Source organism: Oncorhynchus keta, chromosome 13, assembly GCF_023373465.1.
Source record: "Oncorhynchus keta strain PuntledgeMale-10-30-2019 chromosome 13, Oket_V2, whole genome shotgun sequence".
Taxonomy (NCBI): domain Eukaryota; kingdom Metazoa; phylum Chordata; class Actinopteri; order Salmoniformes; family Salmonidae; genus Oncorhynchus; species Oncorhynchus keta.
In genome coordinates, this window is record NC_068433.1 from 28690786 (window position 1) to 28716132 (window position 25347).

At 41.3% G+C, this 25347-nt stretch overlaps 1 protein-coding gene across 2 annotated transcripts; it reads right to left on the minus strand.

Moving 5' to 3' along the window:
* Positions 1 to 524: 524 nt before the first annotated feature.
* On the minus strand, positions 525 to 24804 carry ftsj1 (FtsJ RNA 2'-O-methyltransferase 1). 2 transcript variants are annotated; one of them, XM_035775908.2, is made up of 11 exons: positions 24609 to 24804; positions 9783 to 9909; positions 9515 to 9584; positions 9124 to 9226; positions 8811 to 8889; positions 8588 to 8640; positions 8438 to 8491; positions 6306 to 6408; positions 6069 to 6152; positions 5881 to 5984; positions 525 to 1218 (listed from the first exon to the last, which is right to left on the minus strand). In XM_035775908.2, exons 2-11 carry the CDS (start codon positions 9901 to 9903, stop codon positions 1039 to 1041), a joined length of 951 nt encoding a protein of 316 aa, XP_035631801.1. In that variant the 5' UTR covers positions 9904 to 9909; positions 24609 to 24804; the 3' UTR covers positions 525 to 1038. The 2 variants fall into 2 exon arrangements, with proteins under 2 accessions (XP_035631801.1, XP_035631800.1); XM_035775907.2 differs by lacking the exon at positions 24609 to 24804 and adding an exon at positions 10233 to 10386.
* Between the last annotated feature and the right edge of the window lie 543 nt (positions 24805 to 25347).

Consider the following 25347-nt stretch of genomic DNA (forward strand, 5'->3'; position numbering starts at 1 on the left):
GAACATAGTGAGAATTTTGTGCAACTTCCAGCACATTTACATTGAACACAGGCTATACCCTTACAGTTTTAGACAGGAGCCAATAGGCTATTGTGGCTATTTGAGCATAATGTAGGCCTACCAACAAAACCAATGGAGCAAATCCCATAACATTTTCACATGGAAAAAGCTTGTGATTTCTATGATATAGACTACAGTAGCATATATGTGGTGTTTAATGCAGGCCTACATTGCAAACTAATGCGGCGAACTCAGTGAAGTTCAATCTCTTGCGTCTCTGCGCTGCATGGCATTTCTGGAGGGGCGCAGTTTAGAGGAGACATTACTGGTACAGTAGGACTATCAATCACAGATTCATGAGATTTACTTTGTTACTCTGCAATACCATGAACCCATGTGTTGTCCCTATTTCTTCATTCATATCTCAATGTCCAGCCAAAGACTAGGGAGCAAAAAGTGCTTTTTGAACCAGGATGTGTGACTGGTCATTGGAAAGCAGATCACAGAACAGAAAAACATGGGAGTGCTGGAGCAAATGTTATTTATTTTAGAAGTAAAAACAGAAAATACAAAATAATAACACGATAAAGGTACAACATGACAATTGAAATTGATTGGTAAAACATGTGGCAAAAATTATCTATACAGTCTTTACACATTCAAGGCTTTTCTGAACCAAATATCCTCTCTCTTTCTTTCTCTGTTTCTGCTCTATGAAATGCCAGTTCTCTCTGTTAGGGAAGACAACTATTGCCACATTCAGCAGGACTCAGTGTTCCATGGACATGGTGCTGTTCTGAATGACCAGATGAAGAATGTTGTGATTATGGTGGCCCAGAGGGTGATTGTGTATGGTGTGCTGCACAAGTTGAGATTACAAATTACATAACCATATTAATCAGGCCACAACCCTCCCACCAAATGGTAGCAAACATACCACAAAGACCGTTGAAGCACTGTGCGCTCCATTGTGGGTAAATGTGTCGTTCAGTACAAACCGCCACACAACGTAACAAAACCTTTAATAAACTGAACACACTATGACTCTTCCCGACTGGTTGAAATGTCCATATTTAAAAGGGCTTCATCCAATGGAAGAGAGGGGGAGTCCTCTTTGGCCAATAGGTTGTTCTTGCGTAGTTGACAGGCCTGCTGGTAGGGTGGGCGAATGGGGGGCTGGGTGGGGGGAGTGTACTTGTATTCCTTACTGGCATCCAACTACGAAGAAAAATAATATTAAGTTTAATGTGCACAGCACAAAAGTTTCATATGAAGTAAGTCTGTCTCCGACAAACACAAATGTTGGTTGACTGAAAGTCACCTGTTCTTTCGACCAATCGATCGCTAAACATTTTTAAACCTGTATTATTCCATATAGACACACCCTATGTGTTGTAATAAAATCAACTAGATACATTGAGCTTGTCTGATGCTTTAAGATTAGTTTGATGCCTCAAGAGGGCGCCAGAGATTTAGATAACCAGAAGATAAAAACCTTAACCTGACCCATCTATTCTCCTCCCACTCCTGCTGGCTTTCGCAGATTCTGCTATTACTCTCCTGAAGTTGCCGGTAATAGGCTACACGGGGAGTCTGCAACCTTTCTCATGTGGAATGCTAATTTATCTTACAATTTCTACCGATCTGCACGTGCGAGTTATGGTTTTCATATGCACATTTTTGTGAAATACCCTATAAAATGTACTTCATTTGCAAACTTTCTCAAAATAGCCTACATAAAGCCAACAAATAAAAACATAGCAGCCTGTAGATAGAAAATATCCAGAAAAAAATAAATATCCTATAAATCACATTGGCTACACTGTCTTGCAACGAACTTGAAACATTGTATCAACTATTAACTTGGGTCCGGCCCGAAAATATTCTGGGCCCTCAGTTTCCCGCGTCAGTGAGCTCTGGACAGAAACAGCTGTAGGCGATTTGCACAAGGGATTAGAAGCAGTGCTCGACTTGGGCAGGAACTCACCAGAGCTGAGTACAGCACCTCAAATTGTATACTGCTTGAGCTCCTGTTCCTCTTAAAAGAATATTAGCTCAAAAGTATTGTGGCGCTCTTGCACCTAAATATAAACTGTACCAGCACCCAAAATGAGTACCGGAACCTATTTCAAGTCCAACAATGATAAGCCTATTTTATGACGTTTCCACTGGATCAGAGCATGACAATTTTCAATTCCACGCTGAGTGGTTATCGAAAGGGAGAGAGCGAGAAAGATTTGTTCAAATACATTGAGGAATTATTGTCATTCTCAATGGATGTAAAAACAGAGTTTGTTTGCTTGCTGTTTGAGGTGAATAAAACATTACTTTGAGAAACTTCACAGGACATTAGGGGTGGTGCAATAAGCAGAAATACTATCCGATCACCAATTGGACACAGGTAGGCTATAGGCCTACTTCTATGCGTGCTCGTCCATCATTAAAAGAAATGAACGTAAGCAAAGTAACAAACATTGTAGATTAGAAATTATAGGAATGAACAGAAAATGTACTTCTGGTGATACATGTAATGAGGAATTGATATACACTAACAATCAAATGCAAACAATTCACACAATGAAGTTATGAAACAATGAAGGTGCACAAATTGGCAGGAGAGAGCGCAGTCTAGAGAGAGAAGTGCATTGTGCATCTGGGCGCATGGTCAATCTGACGTCTGCATTGGCCATGAAGCATTTACGGTGATATGGCCTCAGCAGAAGCCAGGGCGTTCATACTGTTGGGTTCGAGCTTGAAATATACTTATTACTGCATTGGAGCAAGACAGACAAGCATTTTGCTACACCCGCAATAACATCTACTAAACACTTGTATGTGACCAATAAAATGTTTTTTCAATGTTACCATACTAGAATTTCTTGATATGTATAATGAATGTATGTCAATGGAGGATGGATAAGAACTAGGTATATGGAAAGTTACTTAGTATGACAAGTGGGGAGGCAGGGAGTTTACATTCTGTCAAACATGTTACTGTTAAATCTCATGGATCCTATAGAGGAAGGCAAAGGACAACAGTCTGGTTTCAGTCACTGATAAGGTAGGACAGCCATGGATTAGGGAGGAGTGAGGAATTCGGTCCGAGGTCAGATGAAGTGAGAAGGAAACAGAGGTTCTAGCAGGAGGTGGGGCCATGACTACACCAGTGAGAGCAACCAATTAAGTTCCTGACAAGCAACAGAGATGTATTGGCTTTCTAGGTGCGCAAGGTGTTGACTCCTCCTAGTAGGAGGGTATAAATATGCTCTGCTTTTTCAGAACCTAAGAATACTTATTGCACTTCACGGAGCAGTGCAGAGCTGTTGTCAAGGAAGTGAGTTTGCGCTTATACAGGATGTACCGCCCCCACCTACTGTCAACCATGTCAATGTGGACATATTAAAACATTTGGGAGGCGTATGGCGATGCGGTACAGAGCTCGATTTGGCCTCTGTATACCTCCGCAATTGCATCACACCCGTATGGAGCCTGTGACCACATTTTCAAATCAAGCATAAACTGGCTTTTAGTTTGGGCCTCCGCAATTAGTTCACTGAGATGGGTGCAAATACAGTGCCTTCGGAAAGTATTCAGACCCATTAACTTTTTCCACATACGGCCTTATTCTAAAATTGATTACATCGTTTCCCCCCTCAACCTAGATGCAACACCCCATAATGACAAAGCAAAAAAGGTTTATTTTTAAAATATAAATTAGCAAACAAAATGTACTTAAATATTACATTTACATAAGTATTCAGACCCTTTACTCAGTACTATGTTGAAGGACCTTTGGCAGTGATTACAGCCTTGAATCTTCTTTGGTATGACGCTACAAGCTTGGCACACCTGTATTTGGCAGGGATGAAAACTGGTGAGGTCCCAAAAAGGTGACACTTTTTTTTGTTGCACTGAAACTGAAAAAAATCCCTGCTAGGGGGAAATGCAGGTTTTAACTAATTAAAACAAAGAATATGATCTACATGATCAGTCTCTGTGTGTAAAATAAGTGGTTAATATGAACCAAACGCACAGCTAAAGAAATTGAAAAAAGCAATCCAATGTTATTTGTTGCCTAGACTTTACTGCAAATGACACTCAAGTCTTGAGAAAAAAACAAATACACTAATGTTACTGTCAAGTTTAACACAACAAAAACAATATCTTTGGGCTACACAGCACATTGTACACTTTCTGCCTGTGGACATCTGTTCTACAATGTGCCAGCAGAGCATGATACCTGTTGGCATAATGGATCTCTTTCAGGCAGAGAGTACACCTGGCATACCCCTTTTATCCACTGTGTTGAGAAAGAGAGAAAGAGGGAACGTGTGTGGTGTTCCTTTCACCTCTATAGTGGCATACAGCTTAAGCCAGGCCCAGCTACACTTAATCCCTGAATCTACTTGTTTAACAAGCAACTCCTCATTTTCACCTAATTCTCTCATTCTGAAAATTAACCACATACTGTAGAGGGAAAACAGTTAATAGATAGTGGATAGTTCGTTAGCAGGTTAACATTTCACACAGTTTGCCAGGGTCCAGTAAGCAACTAACGCATTATAAGTTTAGGCACGCAAGGAGTCGTATACCAGTAGCAACAAATCAAATCTTATTTGTCACATACACATGTTTAGCAGAAGTTATTGTGGGTGTAGTGAAATGCTACACCCACAATAACAGTGTAGTAATATCTAACAATACACACAATCTAAAATAAAGGAATGGAATTGAAGAATATATACATCATTTCGACGAGCAATGTCAGAGTGACATAGACTAATCAAATTGTAGAAACATCAAGGATGATCAATGGAAACAGGATGTACCTGATTTCAAGCAAAGGGTCTGAATACTTACGTAAATAAGGTATTTCTGTCATTTATTTTGAATACATTTGCAAACATTTCTAAAAACTTGTGTGTTTCGCTTGGTCATCATGGGGTATTGTGTGTAGATTGAAGAAGGAAAAATATGATTGAATACATTTTAGAATAAGGCTGTAACGTAACAAAATGTGTGAAAAGTAAAGGGGTCTGAATACTTTCTGAATGCACTTTATACACAAGAGTGTGCAAAGCTGTCAAGGCAAAGAGTGGCTACTTTGAAGAATCTCAAATATATTTTTATTTGCTTAACGCTTTTTTGGTTACTGCATGATGCAACGTGTTATTTCATAGTTTTGATGTCTTCACTATTATTCTACAATATAGAACATAGTACAAAAAAAATGTAACCTGGAATGAGTAGGTGTGTCCAAACTTTTGACTGGTGCTTTAAGTATGTATGTACATACAATACCGTTCAGAAGTTTGGGGTCCCTTAGAAATGTCCTTGTTTTTGAAAGAAAAGCTCATTTTCTGTCCATTAAAATAACATCAAATTGATCAGAAATACAGTGTAGACATTGTTAAAGTTGTAAATGACTATTGTAGCTGGAAATTGATGATTTTTAATGTAATATCTACATAGGCATAGAGGCCCATTATCAGCAACCATCACTCCTGTGTTCCAATGACAAGTTGTGTTAGCTAATCCTAGTTTCTCATTTTAAAAGGCTTATTGACCAATAGAAAACCCATGTGCAATTATGTTAGCACAGCTGAAAACTGTTGTTATGATTAAAGAAGCAATAAAACTGGCCTTCTTTAGACTAGTTGAGTATCTAGTAGTGTGTTATTTTTTATATTTGTTACTGCTCGACTAAAACAATCTCTGTCGACCAACAGCCTAACGATCAAACAATTGATCAGTCGACTAATTGGGATCATACCTAATATGACGCATCTTATCTATGGAGTAACAGCTTTGAGACTAGTAAAGAAAAGCATTGGTCTACAATACATGTATCAACAGAGACATGTATCTGAATATCAATACCTGGAGAGGGTAGGTCCGGTCCGAGTCAAAGGCACTCAGGTCTCCACAGGCCAAGAAAGGAACTATGATTCTGTTTGGTCCCTCCAGCTGGTTAAAATCTACATCTGAAACAGACAGAAACCAACTTGAGTACCAGTGTATATGCAGTTGAAACATGAGGAACATGGGAAACATCACTGTGTTGTTACCATATGAGTGATCCAGTAGAGGATTGGACATGTTGGGCACATATCCTACTGGAGGAGAGTAATTCTGACACATCACAAATGCCTCTGTAGAAATGAGAGAATGAAACAAACAAATATTAGACTCAAGCAGCACATCGCCTACTTAATCCTTCAACCCTTCTGTCAAAACCAGGCATTTGAATGGACACCATCTATGATCCGGTGTGTGACCAGTGTCAGCAGTGGTCTCCAGCTCACCTATGCTGGAGTTCCTGCTGCTCCGGGGCTTAGCACAGGTCACACTACTGAAGAATATCTTAAGCTGGGAGTACAGGAGGGTCACGTCCTTCCCCCGGAATATCTACACAGTAACCAGAGCGTAAGATAACTTCTACATGACATAGGCTTCTTCGCTCATTTCTCTACACAATTTAAAAAAACAAACAAAGTGCAGAACTTGTTACATCAACACACACATGCATTGTAATAGTGTTGGTATTATTCATTTTGTATTGTAGATATGTAGTAGAGGTCGACCGATTATGATTTTTCAACGCCGATACTGATTATTGGAGGACCAAAAAAAGCCGTTACCGATTAATCAACCGATTTTTATATATACAGTGGGGCAAAAAAGTATTTAGTCAGACACCAATTGTGCAAGTTCTCCCACTTAAAAAGATGAGGCCTGTAATTTATCATAGGTACACTTCAACTATGACAGACAAAATGAGAAAATAAATCCAGAAAATCACATTGTGAATCACATTTATTTTCTCATTTTGTCATAGTTGAAGTGTACCTATGATGAAAATTACAGGCCTCTCATCTTTTTAAGTGGGACAATTGGTGGCTGACTAAATACTTTTTTGCCCCACTGTATTAATATATATTTGTAATAATGACAATTGCAACAATACTGAATGAACAATGAACACTTATCTTAACTTAATATAAAACATAAAATATTTAGTCTCAAATAAATTGTGAAACATGCTCAATTTGGTTTAAATAATGCAAAAAGAGTTGAAGAAAGTAAAAGTGCAATATGTTCCGTGTAAAAAAGCTAACATTTAAGTTCCTTGCTCAGAACACATGAAAGCTGGTGGTTCAATATTCCCAGTTCTTCAATATTCCCAGTTAAGAAGTTTTAGGTTGTAGTTATAGGAATTATGACGTGTCGACTATTTCTCTCTATACCATGACTATTGGATGTTCTAATAGGCACTTTAGAATTGCCAGCCTAATCTCAGGAGTTGATAGGCTTGAAGTCATAAACAGCGCTGTGATTCAAGCATTGCTAAGATCTGCTGGCAAATGTGGTAAAGTTTGAATGAATGCTTACGAGCCTGCTGCTGCCTACCACCGCTCAGTCAGACTGCTCTATCAACTATCAAATCAGAGACTTAATTATAATATAACAAACACAGAAATACAGGCTTTTGGTCATTAATATAGTCAAATCAGAAACTATAATTTCGAAAACAAAACATTTATACTTTCAGTGAAATACAGAACCGTTACATATTTTATCTAACGGGTGGCAACCCCAAGTCTAAATATTGCTGTTACATTGCACAACCTTCAATGTCATAATTATGTACAATTCTGGCAAATTAGTTCGCAACGAGCCAGGCGGCCCAAACTGTTGCATATACCCTGACTCTGCGTGCACTGAATGCAAGAGAAGTGACACAATTTCCCGAGTTAATATTGCCTACTAACATTTTTTTTAAACTAAATATGCAGTTTAAATAAAATATACTTCTGTGTATTGATTTTAAGAAAGGCATCGATGTTTATGGTTAGGTACATTCGTGCAACGATTGTGCTTTTTTTTCGACTGCGCTTTGTTAAATCACCACCCGTTTGGCGAAGTAGGCTGTGATTCGATGATAAATGAACAGGCACCGCATTGATTATATGCAACGCAGGACAAGCTAGTTAACCTATTAATATAATCAACCATGTGTAGTTAACTAGTGATGTGAAGATTGATTGTTTTTTATAAGATAAGTTTAATGCTAGTTAGCAACTTACCTTGGCTCCTTGCTGCACTCGAGTAACAGGTGGTCAGCCTGCCACGCAGTCTCCTCGTGGAATGCAATGTAATTGGCCATAATCGGCATCCAAAAATGCCGATTACCGATTGTTATGAAAACTTGAAATCGGCCCTAATTAATCAACGATGGCGATTAATCGGTCGACCTCTAATATGTAGTGGTGTAATAATGTTATATGATGTACTGTTTTATCTTTTGTTTTATGTCTGATGTAAGTGCCTGAATCTGTTTGGACCCCAGGAAAAGTAACTGCTGCCTTGGCAGTAACTAATGGGGAGTCCTAATAAATACAAATACAAACAAGTCCTCATCCAACATACAGCCTACCTTTGCAACAAACGTTCCTCCAGGTTTCAGGACGTGTGTTGTAATGTTTAGGGCCTGAGACGGGATATTTAGAAATTGATTATAAAGGATAAACAAAGATAACTGATCAGCCATTTGGGATTCAACTCAATATTACAGTGTGATACTCACAGCCAATAGGAGCTGAGCTTGGATGTACTCATCCACATCATGGAGTCCTGTCACTATGTAGACAAGCCAGAAAATGACCAATAAGGAAAATCCATATGCATATAGTGCAATGAAGAAAACACAACAAACCCCACAGTGGCAACTAAGAGAAGAGTATGCAACTAAATGCAAGAGGACACAAACCAAACTGAAACCAGAGGGAAGAAAACACTCTCACACTCACCGTCTGGGGCACCATCACACACGACCAGGTCTGCAGGCTGTCCTTCAAAATGCCTGATTATCTCCAGGGCAGTGGAGATCTAAAAGCAATAGATATATTTGACCCGCCAGCTTTGTTGAAATAGAGTTTGAGAATCTGATCCAAATCTGTTATACAATGTCTGCATTCCAAACCAAACATTTATTATCCCCTTTGCTCTGCCCTTGATGACTTGTACTTCATTCTCTGAAAGGAATCAGGAATCTGGAACGAATTCAGTGTTCCAGTATAGTGTGTTGGTATTACAGTTTCTCTATAACTCCATGCTAGTTACCTTGGTGATGTCTCCCTGGATCTGTGTCACCCCAGGGAGAGGAGCCATGGCCTGTAGGTCCACCGCCACTATCTTCACCTCCTCACTCTTCTCCTCCTTTCCTCTGTCAAACCGTCAGATAAATGTACAATATTAGTGTTATGCACACTATTTCTTAACACCCCATACTAATAGACACCAACTATGCTTCAAGTAGAATTTATTTAACCTTTAATTAACTAGGCAAGTCAGCTAAGAACAAATTCTTATTCACAATTGTGAATTGTGCGCCGCCCTATGCGACTCCCAATCACGGACAAATGTGATACAGGCTGGATTTGAACCAGGGACCTCTTGCCTTAGACCACTGCGCCACTAGGGAGCCAAGGAAAGTAAAGAGATTGAAACCAACCTGAGTTTACGGCTCAGGACCTGGCTCCAGCTGCCTGGGGCAGCACAGAGGTCGACTGCCCTTTTTACACCTGGGGAGGGATAAATGGATGTCAATGTCATATTCAAGTGACATCAGAAATGGATGATCAAATTCATCTCCCTTTTTCCTTTGGCATAATGTTATATTTTACAATGGCCATAGCCAATAACACAAGCCATTGATGTCTGATGTTGACCTAGGGTAAAACAACCATGGCCAGAAATGTTAACCCAAGGGGCTTTCTTGCCTTCGAACAGGCCAAACTCCTCATCCAGTTGCAGTAGTTTGAAGGCGCTCCTGGCCCTCCAGCCCTCCTCCTTGGCAAGACGGTAGTAGATATCCCGTTTGTCTTTGGAGGAGCGGCCCATCTTCACCTGCACAACAAAACAGATTTCAGTCACATTAGGTTAGTTAGGCCAGAGCAGTTTAGATGTCAGTAACATAAGACTAGGCCAGAGCCCTTTATTGCAACATGATAAGTCATATTCCTTTCAGGTGAAGTTGACTTGGCTAAATTAGCCGTTAGCTAAAAGTCTAGCAATCCCAAGCTAAGTCTATTTATGGAACCGTTTGCTTAGCTTCCTGACAAGCTAGCAAACTGAAAACGTGCTAAATGTGTTCGCATTCACTTTCAGACAAACAAATATAGAAATTCAGGACTAATGTGGAAGGGAAATAGGTTTGTGTGCATACTCACACTTTTACTTCCTCGCTGTGCTTTACTCACGTAAACGTTGACGTTATGAGGACCCAACATAGTTGCCTCGTTAACGCCTGTACAAAATTCTAAGCGTTAATCTTCAATCGATGGTCAAATTAGCTACTTTTTTTCTAATTACTGTACACCGTCGAAGATTAATCTATAGAATGATATTTCCCATGTATACTGTAACATGCTATGTGTGCTAACTCACTGCCACCACGAGAAAAGGTGAGCAAAATGTATGCACAAAAAAAAGTTATTTAATCATTGGATACTGTTATGAGGAGTACTGGTCACATAGTCAGCGATGAGCAGTATGTCTGTCACATGTATTTTAAATAGGTATTTCAATTACTTCTGAGTAGTTTGTCATTTATATTACAATGGGCTGAACAAGATACTTTCGAGAGCTGTCATTTGTATTCTTTTACATTTTCACCATTTTGTCACCCTGCATTGGTATCAGAAGTCTGATGGCACTATGGTGTGATAAGACTGTCTGCTAAATGAATGAAATATACATGTATATCAGAGGAGGCTGGTGGGGGAGCTATAGAAGGACGGGCTCATTGTAATGGCTGGAATGAAATACATTAAACGTATCAAATATATGGAAACCACATGTTTGACTCTATTCCATTTATTCCATTCCAGCCATTACAATGAGCATGTCTCCTATATCTCTTCCCACCAGCCTCCCTTGATCTATATGCAAAAATGAACAATTGCAATCAGAGTATTATTCTAATGAGCTCTGCCCCGAAGCAAGACCAATAATAATAACCAGTATGCTTTGCAGTTTATTTTGGTATGTTAATTTTCACATATACAGTAACATTTTGGTCATTTAGCAGACACTCTTACCCAGAGTGACATACTTCAACTAAGGTAGATAAACAACATTATAAACTATGGATACTGATTGGCTGACAGCTGTGGTATATCACACCGTATACCACGGGTATGACAAAACATTTATTTTTACTGCTCTAATTACATTGGTAACCAGTTTATAAAGCAATTAAGGCTCCCCGTTCCTGAGAATGTTGTTGCAGTTCTGGCCAGACACTTGCAAATCTATTTCTGTATTTTTTGTTGTTTATTTTCATACATTGATCTTTATGGTATTTTGTAATTGTATTTTATGTTGTATTTTGTCAGTTTGCCCATCCCTGAATAGTCCAACATTAGTGTTTATTTTTCAGGTGATTCAACACTATAGCTCTAGGTGGCACTAAAATCACGAAGAGAAGGCTACAAACAGTCTCTCAGAGGTAGGACACATCACCTATTAAAAAACTATTAAATAACATTTGCTGTAACAAATGCAGCCATATACAACATCCAACAAAACATACAAATACAACATATAGGCCTACAAAATATTGCCAAATTTGAAAATGAATGTGCAAAGCGATGGGAGAATCCACCAGCATAGGAATGAACCTACACAAATATTTTGGCCATTAGTTCAGCTTTATGGGTTCTTGGTGCCATTATCCATTGCTTTCCAACATATTGTTTTAGCTTGGTTCAGTTTATCTGCGGAATTGATGGAAATTCGTAAATTACTGAATATATGTTAGGTTAATTTGCATTGTCATCTGGGAAATTAGTGTTTTTACCGAGGCAGCGGAGCTTTGGGCCAGTAACCGTAAGGTCGCCGGTTCGAATCCCCGAGCCGGCTGTTTTTTCCTTGAGCAAGGCGGTAAACCCCAAACAACAATTAGCTATCCCCTTTCCCCTAACTCAAAGAAACAATCTCAGTGTTCCTTTAACTCTGATGCTGCTCTTGACCACTTGTCCATTAGGAGCCATTAATCATTACAGTCTGGCCGTGGTGTAGCCACTCTGTGAGTGTCAAAGTGCTTGGGGGCAAAAAGCCCTTGGCAGACGCTCAGAATTTATCTCGGAGTCACCCCTGTCGAAGCCAAGATCTCAATACTGCAGTGCTGCTTCCTGTCAAGGAGAAGAATAATGCAAGCTTTCTCTCTTTCTGTTTGAAATGCTGATGAGAGGACTATCGCCATGCGCTGGGATTCTGCATCACTTGTAATCCTGTTTCCTTTTTCATTGTAAAGCATTTTTAGTGAGGGTTGTTATACATATGTATGAGTCTGGTACCCCGTCATCACCCCCACGGTTTATGAGAAAACCATCCATCCAAGGTGTCAGGGGCTTGCAGGGTGAAGTAAGATTTTCTTGGACCCCGTATAGGCCCGCGTTGCAGAGTGGCAGTGGCTGTTATCGAGTGGCTTCTCCCTGGTCCTGCCAGGAAATGTGCTGACCTCTGAGGGTTAGATTACCCTGCCTCCCCAGAACAGCTCCAGAGCACTTGAGTACAAGGCCCACATCGTTGCCTGCAGATCAATACGCATCGAGTTGCCTTTTTACAAGAGGTACATTACCGTAAATGTGTTTGCTTTGCAGTGATTCTGCAACCGGGGACTACATTGTTCTATAGATTAAGCCGGAATGTATCTGAGGTATCTTTTATCAATTAGACCTGATCTCTTTTATCAATTGGACCTGATGGACACTTAAGGATATAACAAATAGAGCATGATGGGATATCAAACCTAACCCATTGCTGACTTCTCTGGTGCATATGTGCTCAAAAATATGATCTGTAATCCCAGATGAGTATGACATTAAATTCAAACGTAATGGTATACCTCTGTAAATCTCCTATTTCCCTTGTTCTGAAGAGGCTCTCCTGCTGCTCTCTGCCATTAGTTAGATGTGCAGACACACAGACGTGCATCCTGGGATAGATCTACTCTACAGAGCTCTCAGTCGCGGACCAAGGCCTCTGAAGTCTGCTGGCTTTGAAGGATTGAGTGGATACCTTTTTATCATTGCTCCTGTAATAACTCCAAATCTTTTCCTCCTCTCTTGATGGCTCTATCCTCCCCGCTGAGGCAATTTAAGCATGGCCTCTTCCCAGGTTTATTATTCTCCCCTTTCCAGACTAGTTTTATATTACATCACATTAAAGAGCTAAGAATGATGGCTGGCCACAGACATTGTGTGGGAGTGCTGGGGTTAAGTCCATAGGTGAAAGAGTGGATTAGTGAGAGAGCAAGTGGTTAGATCAGTTAGCGAATGTTCAGATGAGTGAGTGAGTTTGTGAGTTGTTAGTCTTTAGATAAGTAATTGTGAGTTACGGTATAGGCAAGTGACTAACAAAGGTTTTGAATAACCCAAAATCTGCAAGGTAGACTTACTATGTGTATTTTTTTGTATAACTTAAGTGCACTGCAGCATTGAGCTACTGAAGGACACAGTGAAACTCTTGTCTCCTCTCTTCCGTCCTCCCCATCATTGCAGACAGACAGAGGGGAAAGGAGGGGTGTTAGAGAGTTTGGGAAAGGGAGGAGTGCAGAGAGTTTTTGGAAGGAGAGAGATTGCGCAGCACTGCAGAAACTGGGGCGTTGGCTGCACATTAGGAGTGATGAAAAATAGAAACGAGGTAGAGCGAAAGAAAGAAACAAGCGAGAGCTGCAGGAACATAATATACTGTATGTTATTTTGAGAAGGCTTAGAGGACGGGCAGAAGAGAGGGAGTGTCTGTCTGGTTGGAATTTAAATAATGGATAGAGGGGAAGTGAAACAAAATAGGAGAGGATAGGGAGGTTTTACCAACAGGTTATTGCACAAATGTTTATTAAAAGTTAAAAACATTGCTAACAGGGAAAGAAAATCAAATAGTGCAAATGTGTCAACGTTTGTATGAATGAGTATTACGTTATTCCGTGTTGACTTTTTTGTTAGCAAAATATATTGCTGCTTTTCAGCTCAAAGTAAATAATGACCATTTCATGAGTTGCATTTTTGAAAATTAAAGTTCTTGTGTGTGTGTGTGTGTGTGTGTGTGTGTGTGTGTGTGTGTGCCACTGAGGGAGTTTGAGTTGCCCTTAGCCCAGCACAGGGAAGCAGCTGCTTCATTCTCTATCAGGGCCAAGGAAGACGGCTAGAGCATCAGCTCTCCCCTCTCATTTCATATGAATCAAATAAAATACAATTTTATTAGCCACATGCGCGGAATACAGCAGTGAAATGCTTACTTACGAGCCTCTAACCAACAATGCAGGGGGGATGCAAATAGTCTGGGTAGCCATTTGATTAGATGTTCAGGAGTCTTATGGCTTGTGGGTAGAAGCTGTTTAGAAGCCTCTTGTACCTAGACTTGGCACTCCGGTACCACTTGCCGTGCGGTAGCAGAGAGAACAATAGGATTAGGGTGGCTGGAGTCTTTGACAATATTTAGGGCCTTCCTCTGACACCGCCTGGTGTAGAGGTCCTGGATGGCAGGAAGCTTGGCCCTAGTGATGTACTGGGCCATACGCACTACCCTCTGTAGTGCCTTGTGGTCGGAGGCCGAGAAGTTGCCATACCAGGCAGTGCCCTTGATGGTGCAGCTGTAGAACCTTTTGAGGATCTGAGGACCCATTCCAAATCTTTTCAGTTTCCTGAGGGGGAATAGGTTTTGTCGTGTCCTCTTCACGACTGTCTTGGTGTGCTTGGACCATGTTAGTTTGTTGGTGATGTGTACACCAAGGATCTTGACGCTCTCAACCTGCTCCACTACAGCCCCGTCAATGAGAATGGGGGTGTGCTCGGTCCTCTTTTCCCTGTAGTCTACAATCATCTCCTCTGTCTTGATCACGTTGAGGGAGAGGTTGTTGTCCTGGCACCACACGGCCAGGTCTCTGACCTTCTCCCTACAGGCTGTCTCATCGTTGGCAGTTCAGTTGTGGAGGAGGAGACTCAGCCTTGGAAAAAGGGTTAAATATCAGTACTTGGGTGAAATGTTTTTTTTGTCTGAATTACAGCTGTATCGACCCTTTGAGAATAATTTAACTTGGTTAAGCTTCTCTAGTGTCCATGAGTTATTTACTCAAAATTGGAACCTAACAGTCCTTAGCTTATTGATGAGCTTTGAGGGCACTACGGTGTTGAACACTGAGCTGTAGTCAATGAATAGCATTCTCACATAGGTGTTCCTTTTGTCCATTTACATTACATTTACATTTAAGTCATTTAGCAGACGCTCTTATCCAGAGCGACTTACAAATTGGTGCATTCACCTTATGACATCCAGTGGAACAGCCACTTTACAATAGTGCATCTAAATCTTAAAGGGGGGTGAGAAGGATTACTTATCCTATCCTAGGTATTCCTTAAAGGAGGTGGGGTTTCAGGTGTCTCCGGAAGGTGGTGATTGACTCCGCTGTCCTGGCGTCGTGAGGGAGTTTGTTCCACCATTGGGGGGCCAGAGCAGCGAACAGTTTTGACTGGGCTGAGCGGGAACTGTACTTCCTCAGTGGTAGGGAGGCGAGCAGGCCAGAGGTGGATGAACGCAGTGCCCTTGTTTGGGTGTAGGGCCTGATCAGAGCCTGGAGGTACTGAGGTGCCGTTCCCCTCACAGCTCCGTAGGCAAGCACCATGGTCTTGTAGCGGATGCGAGCTTCAACTGGAAGCCAGTGGAGAGAGCGGAGGAGCGGGGTGACGTGAGAGAACTTGGGAAGGTTGAACACCAGACGGGCTGCGGCGTTCGAGGGGAAAGGGCAGTGTTGAGTGCAATAGAGATTGCATCATCAGTGGATCTGATGGGGCGGTATGCAAATTGGAGTAGGTCTTGTGTTTCTGGGATAATGGTGTTGATGTGAGTCATGACCAGCCTTTCAAAGCACTTCATGGCTACAGACGTGAGTGCTACGGGTCGGTAGTCATTTAGGCAGGTTACCTTAGTGTTCTTGGGCACAGGCACTACTGTGGTCAGGGAGAGGTTGAAAATGTCAGTGAAGGCACTTGTCAGTTGGTCAGCGTGCAGTACATGTCCTGGTAATCCGTCTGGCCTACATCAGCTGTCTTCCAGAACAGCTGGTGCGCTCATGCATGTTTCAGTGTTATTTGCCTTGAAGCGAGCATTGAAGTAGTTTAGCTTGTCTGGTAGGCATGTGTCACTGGGCAGCTCTTGGCTGTGCTTTGCTTTGCAGTCTGTAATGGTTTTCCAGCCCTCCCAAATCCGATGAGCGTCAGAGCCGGTGTCGTACAATTTGATCTTAGTCCAGTATTGGCGCTTTGCCTGTTTGATGATTCGTCGGAGGGCATAGCGGGATTTCTTATAAGCTTCTGGGTTAGAGTCCCACTCCTTGAAAGCGGATTCAAGTTTCCCTGCATTAAAGTCCCTGGCTACTAGGAGCGCCGCCTCTGGGTGAGCGTTTGCTTATGACGGAATAAAGCTCATTCAGTGCATTCTTAGTGCCAGCATCAGTCTGTGGTGGTATGTAGACAGCTATGAAAAATAACAATGAAAACTCTCTAGGTAGATAGTGTAGCCTACAGCTTATCATGAGATACTCTACCTCAGGCGGGCAAAACCTCGAGACATCCTTAGATATTGTGCACCAGCTGTTATTTACAAAAATACATAGTCCGCCGCCTCGTCTTACCAGACGCTGCTATTCTATCCTGCCGATACAGCGTATAACCAGCCAGCTGTATGTTGATAATGTCATCGTTCAGCCAAGACTCTGTGATGCATGAGATATTACGGTTTTGAATGTCCCATTGGTAGTTTAATCTTTTGCGTAGGTCATCGATTTTATTTTCCAAAGATTGTACGTTTGCTAGCAGAATGGAAGGAAGTGGGGGTTTATTCGATCGCCTACGAATTCTCAGATGGCAGCCCGTCCTCTGGTCCCTTTTTCTCCGCCTTCTCTTCACACAAATGACGGGGATCTGGCCTGTTCCTGGGGAAGCAGTATATCGTTAGCGTCGGGCTCGTCAGACTCGTTAAAGGAAAAAAAGGATTCTGCCAGTCCGTGGTGAGTAATCGCAGTTCTGATACCCAGAAATTATTTTCGGTCATAAGAGACGGTAGCAGCAACATTATGTACGAAATACGTAAAAAAATAAGTAAAATAACGCAAAGAAACAAACCAAAAAGCAGATTTGGTTAGGAATACGTAAAACGTCAGCATGTGCTCCGGCGCCATCTCCAGCTTCCTTATGCAGCTGTAGCAGGATTGTGTCTCGGGTACCACAGCACATTTTAAACCAGGGGTTATTAACTGAGCTATAGAGCATTTTCACATCATACATAAAAATGCAATTTTTACTTGGTTTGCTTGTTACTCACATGGATATGTATAGTAAATACACTTGTTGGGTTTTCAGGAAAACACTGAATTAGCTACAGTGCAATAGGAAAGTGTTCATACCCCTTGACTTTTTCCACATTTTCTTACGTTACATCCTTTTATAAAATGTATTAAATTAATGTTTTTCCTCATCAATCTACACAAAATACCTGAAAATGACAAAGTGAAAACAGACTTTGTGAAATGTTTGTATTAACCTTTGCTATGAGACTCGAAATTGAGCTCAGGTGCATCCTGCTTCCATTGATCATCTTTGAGATGTTTCTACGACTTGATTGGAGTCCACCTGTGGTAAATTAAATTGATTGGACATGATTTGGCAAGGCATATATGAGGTCCCACAGTTTACAGTGCAAGTCAGGGCAAAAACCAATCCATGATGTCGAAAGAATTGTCCGTAGAGCTCCGAGACAGGATTCTGTCAAGGCACAGATATGGGGAAGGGTACCAAAAACATTCTGCAGCATCAAAGGTCCCCAAAAACACAGTGGCTTCCATCATTCTTAAATAGAAGAAGTTTGAAACCACCAAGACTCTTCCTAGAGCTGGCCGCCTGGCCACATTGAGCAATCGGGGGAGAAGGGCCTTGTTCAGGGAGGTGACTAAGAACCCAATGGTCACTCTGACAGAGTTCTAGAGTTCCTCTGTGGAGATGGGATAACCTTCCAGAAGGACAACCATCTCTGCAGCACTCCACCAATCAGGCCTTTATGGTAGAGTGGTCAGACGGAAGCCACTCCTCAGTAAAAGGCACATGACAGCCCTCTTGGAGTTTGCCAAAAGGCACCTAAAGGACTCTCAGACCATGAGAAACAAGATTTTCTGGTCTGATGAAACCAAGATTGAACTCTTTGGCCTGAATGCCAAGCGTCACGTCTGGAGGAAACCTGGCACCATCCCTACGATGAAGCATGGCGGTGGCAGCATCATGCTGTGGGTATGTTTTTAGCAGCAGGGACTGGGAGACTAGTCAGGATCGAGGCAAAGATGAACAGAGCAAAGTACAGAGAGATCCTTGATGAAAACCTGCTCCTGAGCGCTCATGACCTCAGACTGGGTTGAAGGTTCACATTCTAACAGGACAACAACCCTAAGCACACAGCCAGGACAACGGAGAAGTGGCTTCGGGACTAGTCTCTGAATGTCCTTGAGTGGCCCATCCAGAGCCCGGACTTGATCCCGATCGAACATCTCTGGAGAGACCTAAAAATTGCTGTGCAACGACGCTCCCCATCCAACCTGACAGAGCTTGAGAGGATCTGCAGAGAAGAATGGGATAAACTCCCCAAGTACAGGTGTGTCAAGCTTGTAGCGTCATAACCAAGATGACTCGAGGCTGTAATCGCTGCCAAAGGTGCTTCAACAAAGTACTGAGTAGAGGGTCTGAATACTTATTTTTTTAAAGTAACCTTCAATTAAGTAGGCAAGTCAGTTAAGAACAAATTCTTATTTACGATGACGGCCTACACCGGCCAAAACTGGGTGACTCTGGGGACTCCCAATCGCAACCGGTTGTGATACAGCCTGGATTCAAACCAGGGTGTCTCTAGCACTGAGATGCAGTCCCTTAGACCGCTGCGCCACTCGCCACTACTTACAGTACCAGTCAAAAGTTTGGACACACCTACTCATTCAAGGGTTTTTCTTTATATTTTCAACTTTGTAGAATAATAGTGAAGCCATCAAAACTATGAATTAACACACATTGAGTCATGTAGTAACCAAAAAAGTGTCAAACAAATTTCATATTTGAGATTCTTCAAAGTAGCCACCCTTTGCCTGGATGACAGCTTTGCACACTTTTGGCATTCTCTCAACCAGCTTCATGAGGTAGTCACCTGGAATGCATTTCATTTAACACGTGTGCCTTGTTAAAAGTTAATTTGTGGAATTTCTTTCCTTCTTAATGTGTTTGAGCCAATCAGTTGTGTTGTGACAAGGTAGGGGTGGTATACAGACGATAGCCCTATTTGGTAAAATATGTGTTATTTCATAGTTTTGATGTCTTCACTATTATTCTACAATGTAGAAAATAGTAAAAACATAAAGGAAAAACCCTTGATTGAGTAAGTGTCTCCAAACCTTTGACTGGTACTGTATGTATATGTGGGGGCCCAAAATTATAAAAACCTGTTTTTGCTTTGTCACTATGGGCTATTGTGTATAAATTGATGAGGGGGGAAAAAAACAATTTAATACATTATAGAATAATGCTGTAACATAACAAAATGTGGAAAAAGTCAGGGTCTGAATACCTTCCCGAATGCATTGTAGACAGAATGGGCAGAGGAGCAGAGGGAGGGAAGGAAGGAGGGAGGGAGGGAGGCATTGTGCCCAGATAGAGATGACTCACCACAATTGGAGAGGTTCAGATGCAGCACCCTGGCACCAGAGTCATACCTCCCACCCACACCCTAACCTGGTCTCCACCCCATCTATACCCCCACCGTCGTCCCCACCCCCAGGTAAAAACATTTCATTTATTCATCCTGTAAAACCCATATGATGAAATAAGGACAAACTCATTACTTACGGATTCACATTTATTCAGATACACCATATACAGTAACATCAGCAGAATCTCATCAAACTTTGACATTGCCCCACTCTGGGAGAATGTCATACAATTCATAACAGGAGGGGGGACATTTATTAGTTCAGAAATACCATACAGTAAACCAACCATACTGTAGCTCTTGAAACATTCATAACAGGACAGAAGGGTCTTTCAAATGAGTTTACTGGCATGTCAGTAGAAAGGAACTCTACTATAGCTCAGTCAGTCAGTGGCCTGAATATCAGAGCGGCATCAGTGTTAGAGACAGGAAATCATGCAGATGTAAGTGACTGGTGACTTATCATCATACATATTTGATGAAATTAGACAGAAACTGCAGTGACTGGCTAAATGGCTGCTAGCAGTGTGTGTGAGGTCTTCAAATCTAAAGGAGTGCCAAGCTCATCAAAGCCAACTGGACCAGATACATAATCTTTAATATTACCATTGTGAAATGACTTGGGGATAGAGACACACAAACAGATTCTAGTAACCACAGCCCATTGTTTCTGGTAGTCTGTGAATAAAAGCAGAAAGCTGTTTGGTAGCTACACCCCCTCGGTTGCCACATTTACTTTGATGCCCAAAACAGAACCGTGTTGTAATGCTTCGTCTCTGGATACCAGGGAATAGTCTAGGCCTTTTCAGCATATCTTAGTCCCTTTGTCAGAAGGGAGAGGGTATGAATGTACCAAACCTTCCGCTGAGAATAGAATGGTAAACTAGCCTTTTCTCCAAAGGATACGAAGGTAGAAATACCAAAATGTATGTTCTTTGTTACTAAAGGTTGGGCTTACGTTTGTTTCTGTCCCACCCACGCAACCATATAATCAACATGTTTTACTCTTTATTATTTATTCCACTTTTGTTTCATCATCACACATACAAGGCCAGAATGTTGCTATGACGCCCCTGCTTCAAATAACATTAAACATGCAAACAGAAAAAAATGCCACACAAACACACTACCGTGACGGTTGACTCTTTCCTTACCCTGTGACTTCTTAGCTTGTAAATGATGCTCGTGCGCCTTATGAGTTTGCATTTCATATTACATCATTTAAATAAGGGGCCACAGAAAGATAATCAATATTTCCGTCACATAGTCAGTGGTGAATCAGTGTTGTTGCAGTCTGTCAGTGATGCTTCCCTTACAGGGAGGAAACAGCAGTATGCTGTCCACTGAGAGACAGTGTAGTACCCAGTTACATTCCTTTTTAGCTTTGTCACAAAGGATCCAACAGACAAGCAGATTTAAAACTGATTTTGCAATGCTGTGATAGCTATATGCAGGAAATGGACATCAACATTTTTAAACAATAACACTGTATACAGATATACGTTAAGTGTAATGCACTGGATTCAACCTTAAGTCTTTAAATCATCTACCCATTGAGTTATACATTCAGCTAGATTTAACTCTGCATTTTCAGAAGTACTTTCTCTACTGCTGTGTATTATACACTGGAGTAGAGAAACCTGCACTGTGTGCGACCGATCCAGCAGCAGAGGGCAGTGTGGAAACACGCACCTTCTTAAAGCATAGATAGCTCTCCTGTGTAGAGGCTGCACCATAATCAATTACTCCCCGACTCCTGCACCAAACATCAGCCAACCTCCCTGCATACGCAGCACATTTCTCTGGAAGAGAGGGAGTAGCTAACACCAGAGTGCTTACAGTATTAAACAGCCTGTTTAATGTATCCACTGAGTCACAGGTGACACAGGTACACATTACACCAAATCCTTCGAAACAAAGCTTTATTGTCTCGTTTACACAGAGGCAGGTTAATTCAAATCCTCTCCCCACAAGTGTCATGTGGGATGAGGGATTGTGTCTGGGACATTGCTACGGCAGGCGTGTCCCTGCTGTAAAAAAAAACAGCCTAGACAAGCATAGGCTGGTGACCAGTATTCATTGTATTTTCACTGATAACCAGCCTTCGATGTGTTTTTGCTGGTGACCAGCCTTCGATGTGTTTTTGCTGGTGACCAGCCTTCGATGTGTTTTTGCTGGTGACCAGCCTTCGATGTGTTTTTGCTGGTGGCCAGTCTTCACTGTCTTTTGGACACACCTGCGTACCAGCATATGCTGGTCACCCGCAAAACCCACATCAAGTCACATTATGCTGGATTGCAAAGTGATGTCTAATTCCTATAAGTGATGTTACGTTTGATACCAGAGCTCTGGGGAATGTGTGGAAATCGCAAATCGGTTTACTTAAAAGTAGTGGGTCGATGCCTGTATCACTTTATCAGATGCACGTCATTAAAGACATCGGAAGCTTCGTTTGATCGTGTGCTTTTTCTAACTGTGTGTTGCAAAATCCCACTGATTTCGACCAGTAGCTTAGCAGGTAGAGTAGGGAACATTGGAACAGTGAGGGTATGTGGTTGAATCCCGGTAAAGGCACACTATTATGAAAATTGTTTTATGAGAAACACATTATGCGCATTGATGTTCAAATAATGAATTGAATTTAGTATAAGTTTCTGTCTTAACCATCCTAAATGATGCCATAGAGTCACCTTTTTTGAAAAAGGGAAGCATGCAAACCTGTTATTCTAACTGATTCTAGGCTACTAGAGCCAACAAACATGGAGTTTTGAGGAAAACAGTGGAAAAAATATACAGTAACACCATCAAACGTTGATACTTATTGCTGACCGGCAGATGTCACTAATATACATTGTGAACCGATAATGAAGCTCAGAGTAATGAACCGTTTGTGCACAATTTGGTGAACCCTCCAATGCCTTCAGAAAGCCTCAGTTTCCTATAGGACTCCAGCCTGAGTGTATTATATTCACCCATAATCTGCATTCAGAATGACTGACAGGGTCAGAATGTTTTATGAATCAGACTACCTAAATCATTTCACCTGGAACAATCATTTCAGTCATGGGTGCAATAAGTTCAACTACCAGATTGGATTAGTTTAGAAAATGTTTGTTATTTATCTTTGTGTAGCTTCAGATAAACTCATTGATTAATTAATCATGCAAGAACATAGATATTGAAACAAACAGTTCTAAAAATCTAACCGCAAAAGAGCATGCAAGAAAATGTGATAATGACGGGTGTGGTTTTGCAGACTAGCCTGACCAGCTAGCTCAGGAGTAGGCCACTCGGATCACTTCATGTTCTTGATTTAACCAACCTGGAAGCCCAGGTGTGTTGAATTTATACAATTTACTGAACTGATCAATTAGCTCAGTTGGTCAGGTGGGGTACCTAGTTGGGGAAAAATAGCCACGGCTCTCCAGGAACAGGGTCGTCTACCCCTTAGCTAGACCAGCATACACTCTTATGGGTTCTTTACTGCTGTGATGGTTGTGAAGAACCATCCTGTTCTTTCCCTTTCCACCATGTTTTCCTTTTATGCCATGAAATGCTACTGTAAAAAAGTAACTTTTACGGTACACAACAGGCTACTGGTTGCAGTGAAGGTATGGTAAACAACAACCAGTTCATGTATTAAGGTGTTATTGCTGTAATGGAAAGTACTTGAGACTACACCTCAGTTGGGTTTTGAATTTACTGCTACTTTATTGGTTGCTAAAGACCTGAATTTCCTGTTACACCACCAGGTCCATGCGAATGACAGAGATTGGCTACAGATATAATGGAAAGAATAGTATCAGTAGTTTGCTAAGTCAATAATAATTATTGCCAGAATATCTGACAATACCAACATAAATATAGTAGTGCTCAGGGACATTTGATGTAAAGTGTGCATAAATGCTTTGGTGATTTGAACTTGAACGTTTTTGGGTGGAAGTGCATTAATGTTTCAGGAGTGCCACTAGTTAAATCTTTATTACCAAAAATATATATCCACACACTCTCAAAATTAGGGTACAGTTGGGGTACAAAAATGTCAAAGGTACACAAGGAACCTTCAGAGGTACAGAGGGATACTCAGATGATACTGGCCGGTTCCTTTTAGGATACCCAACTAACAGGCGTGATCATTCTACAGTGGTCCCTGCAGCGCACGCACAAACCGGTGTGATTAGATCGCTTATTTAGTTTCCATTGATGCAACAGTCAGCATTTGAGCTAGCCACACTGTTTCTTTCACAGAAACATTTTGCACAAACACAGTGTAACGGTTGACTTGAGGTTGTTATTTATAGGGGTGCCAGGTAGGTTGTGCCTACCAGAGAAAACATTGGTTTCTCCTTTTAGTTTGGGTGGGAATGAGTCCCATCTGGTCCGTCAAGTCTACACCAATACAAAGGACTTATGTAAAAGTCAGGATGGAAATAAACTTTTCATAAACCCTTAAAACATTGGAAAGAACTTCAAAAACAACTATATTCTGTTGCGAGGGTTGTATTAGCAACAACAATGATTACACACACACATATATAATAATGAGTTCTGGTTCCTCCAGAAATGTCCTGTACCTCGGGCCTAAAGAGTCCAGCCCGGTAAAGGAGTTCAGTGAACTCAAGTGACTTTCGTCACGCAATGTTTGTCCGTTCATTCCGTGTAGCGTAAACCCAGTATTAAACATACAATCAATATAACAATTACTTTACCACAGAACTTTAAAGCGGATCAACTCTTAATTAAGTCCTCAACTACAACTAACTACATAAATCACAGTATACATCACATCCAAACAAATGAAATACCGTATACAAAAAGGTGGTAGTCAGACAATCCAATCCGCCAATAGATCTCCAGCGGAGAAAGGCCACGAAGAACGGAGAGGTGTAGTCCAGGGACGCAAAGAGTGGATCCGATCCTGGGTAAACTCTCTTAGGCTACAAAACAAACGGAATAGAGAAGCTTCGGGAACTGAGGGTTGAACACATCCTCATGCACGTCTCCATCACAACCCCACTTTCGCGCAGCTGATGCTGGCTATTTAATTGGGAATTAAAGGGACAGCGCCCTATTGGAAGGAGCTGCACTGAGACGGTTCAGAAAAATTCAGGGCCGTCACAACAGTCCTTACAAAGTTATGTCCTGAATGTGAAGAGAAAATGTAGGCTACATTAGTCCTAGCGCTAACTGATAAAAGATTGACATAACATAAGTGAACCATTCCTTCACCTCATTATAACATCTTTGGTCTGACAGACGTTTACGTGACACCCAGAATGCATTGTATAATGTCAACAAACATGGCACCACACATAGCTGGCAAATAGCTTAGCATTAGCTCATTGTAATCAATTCAACAAAATACCCAAAAAGTATTTTACACACATCATAGGTGTCTATGCAATAATCTGAATGCATTATTTGTCATAAGTACTTGAAAACGTGAATAAAACTGTAATGACTTTATGCTCCATACATACACTACCGTTCAAAAGTTTGGGGTCACATAGAAATGTATTTTTTGTCCATTAAAAAAACATCAAA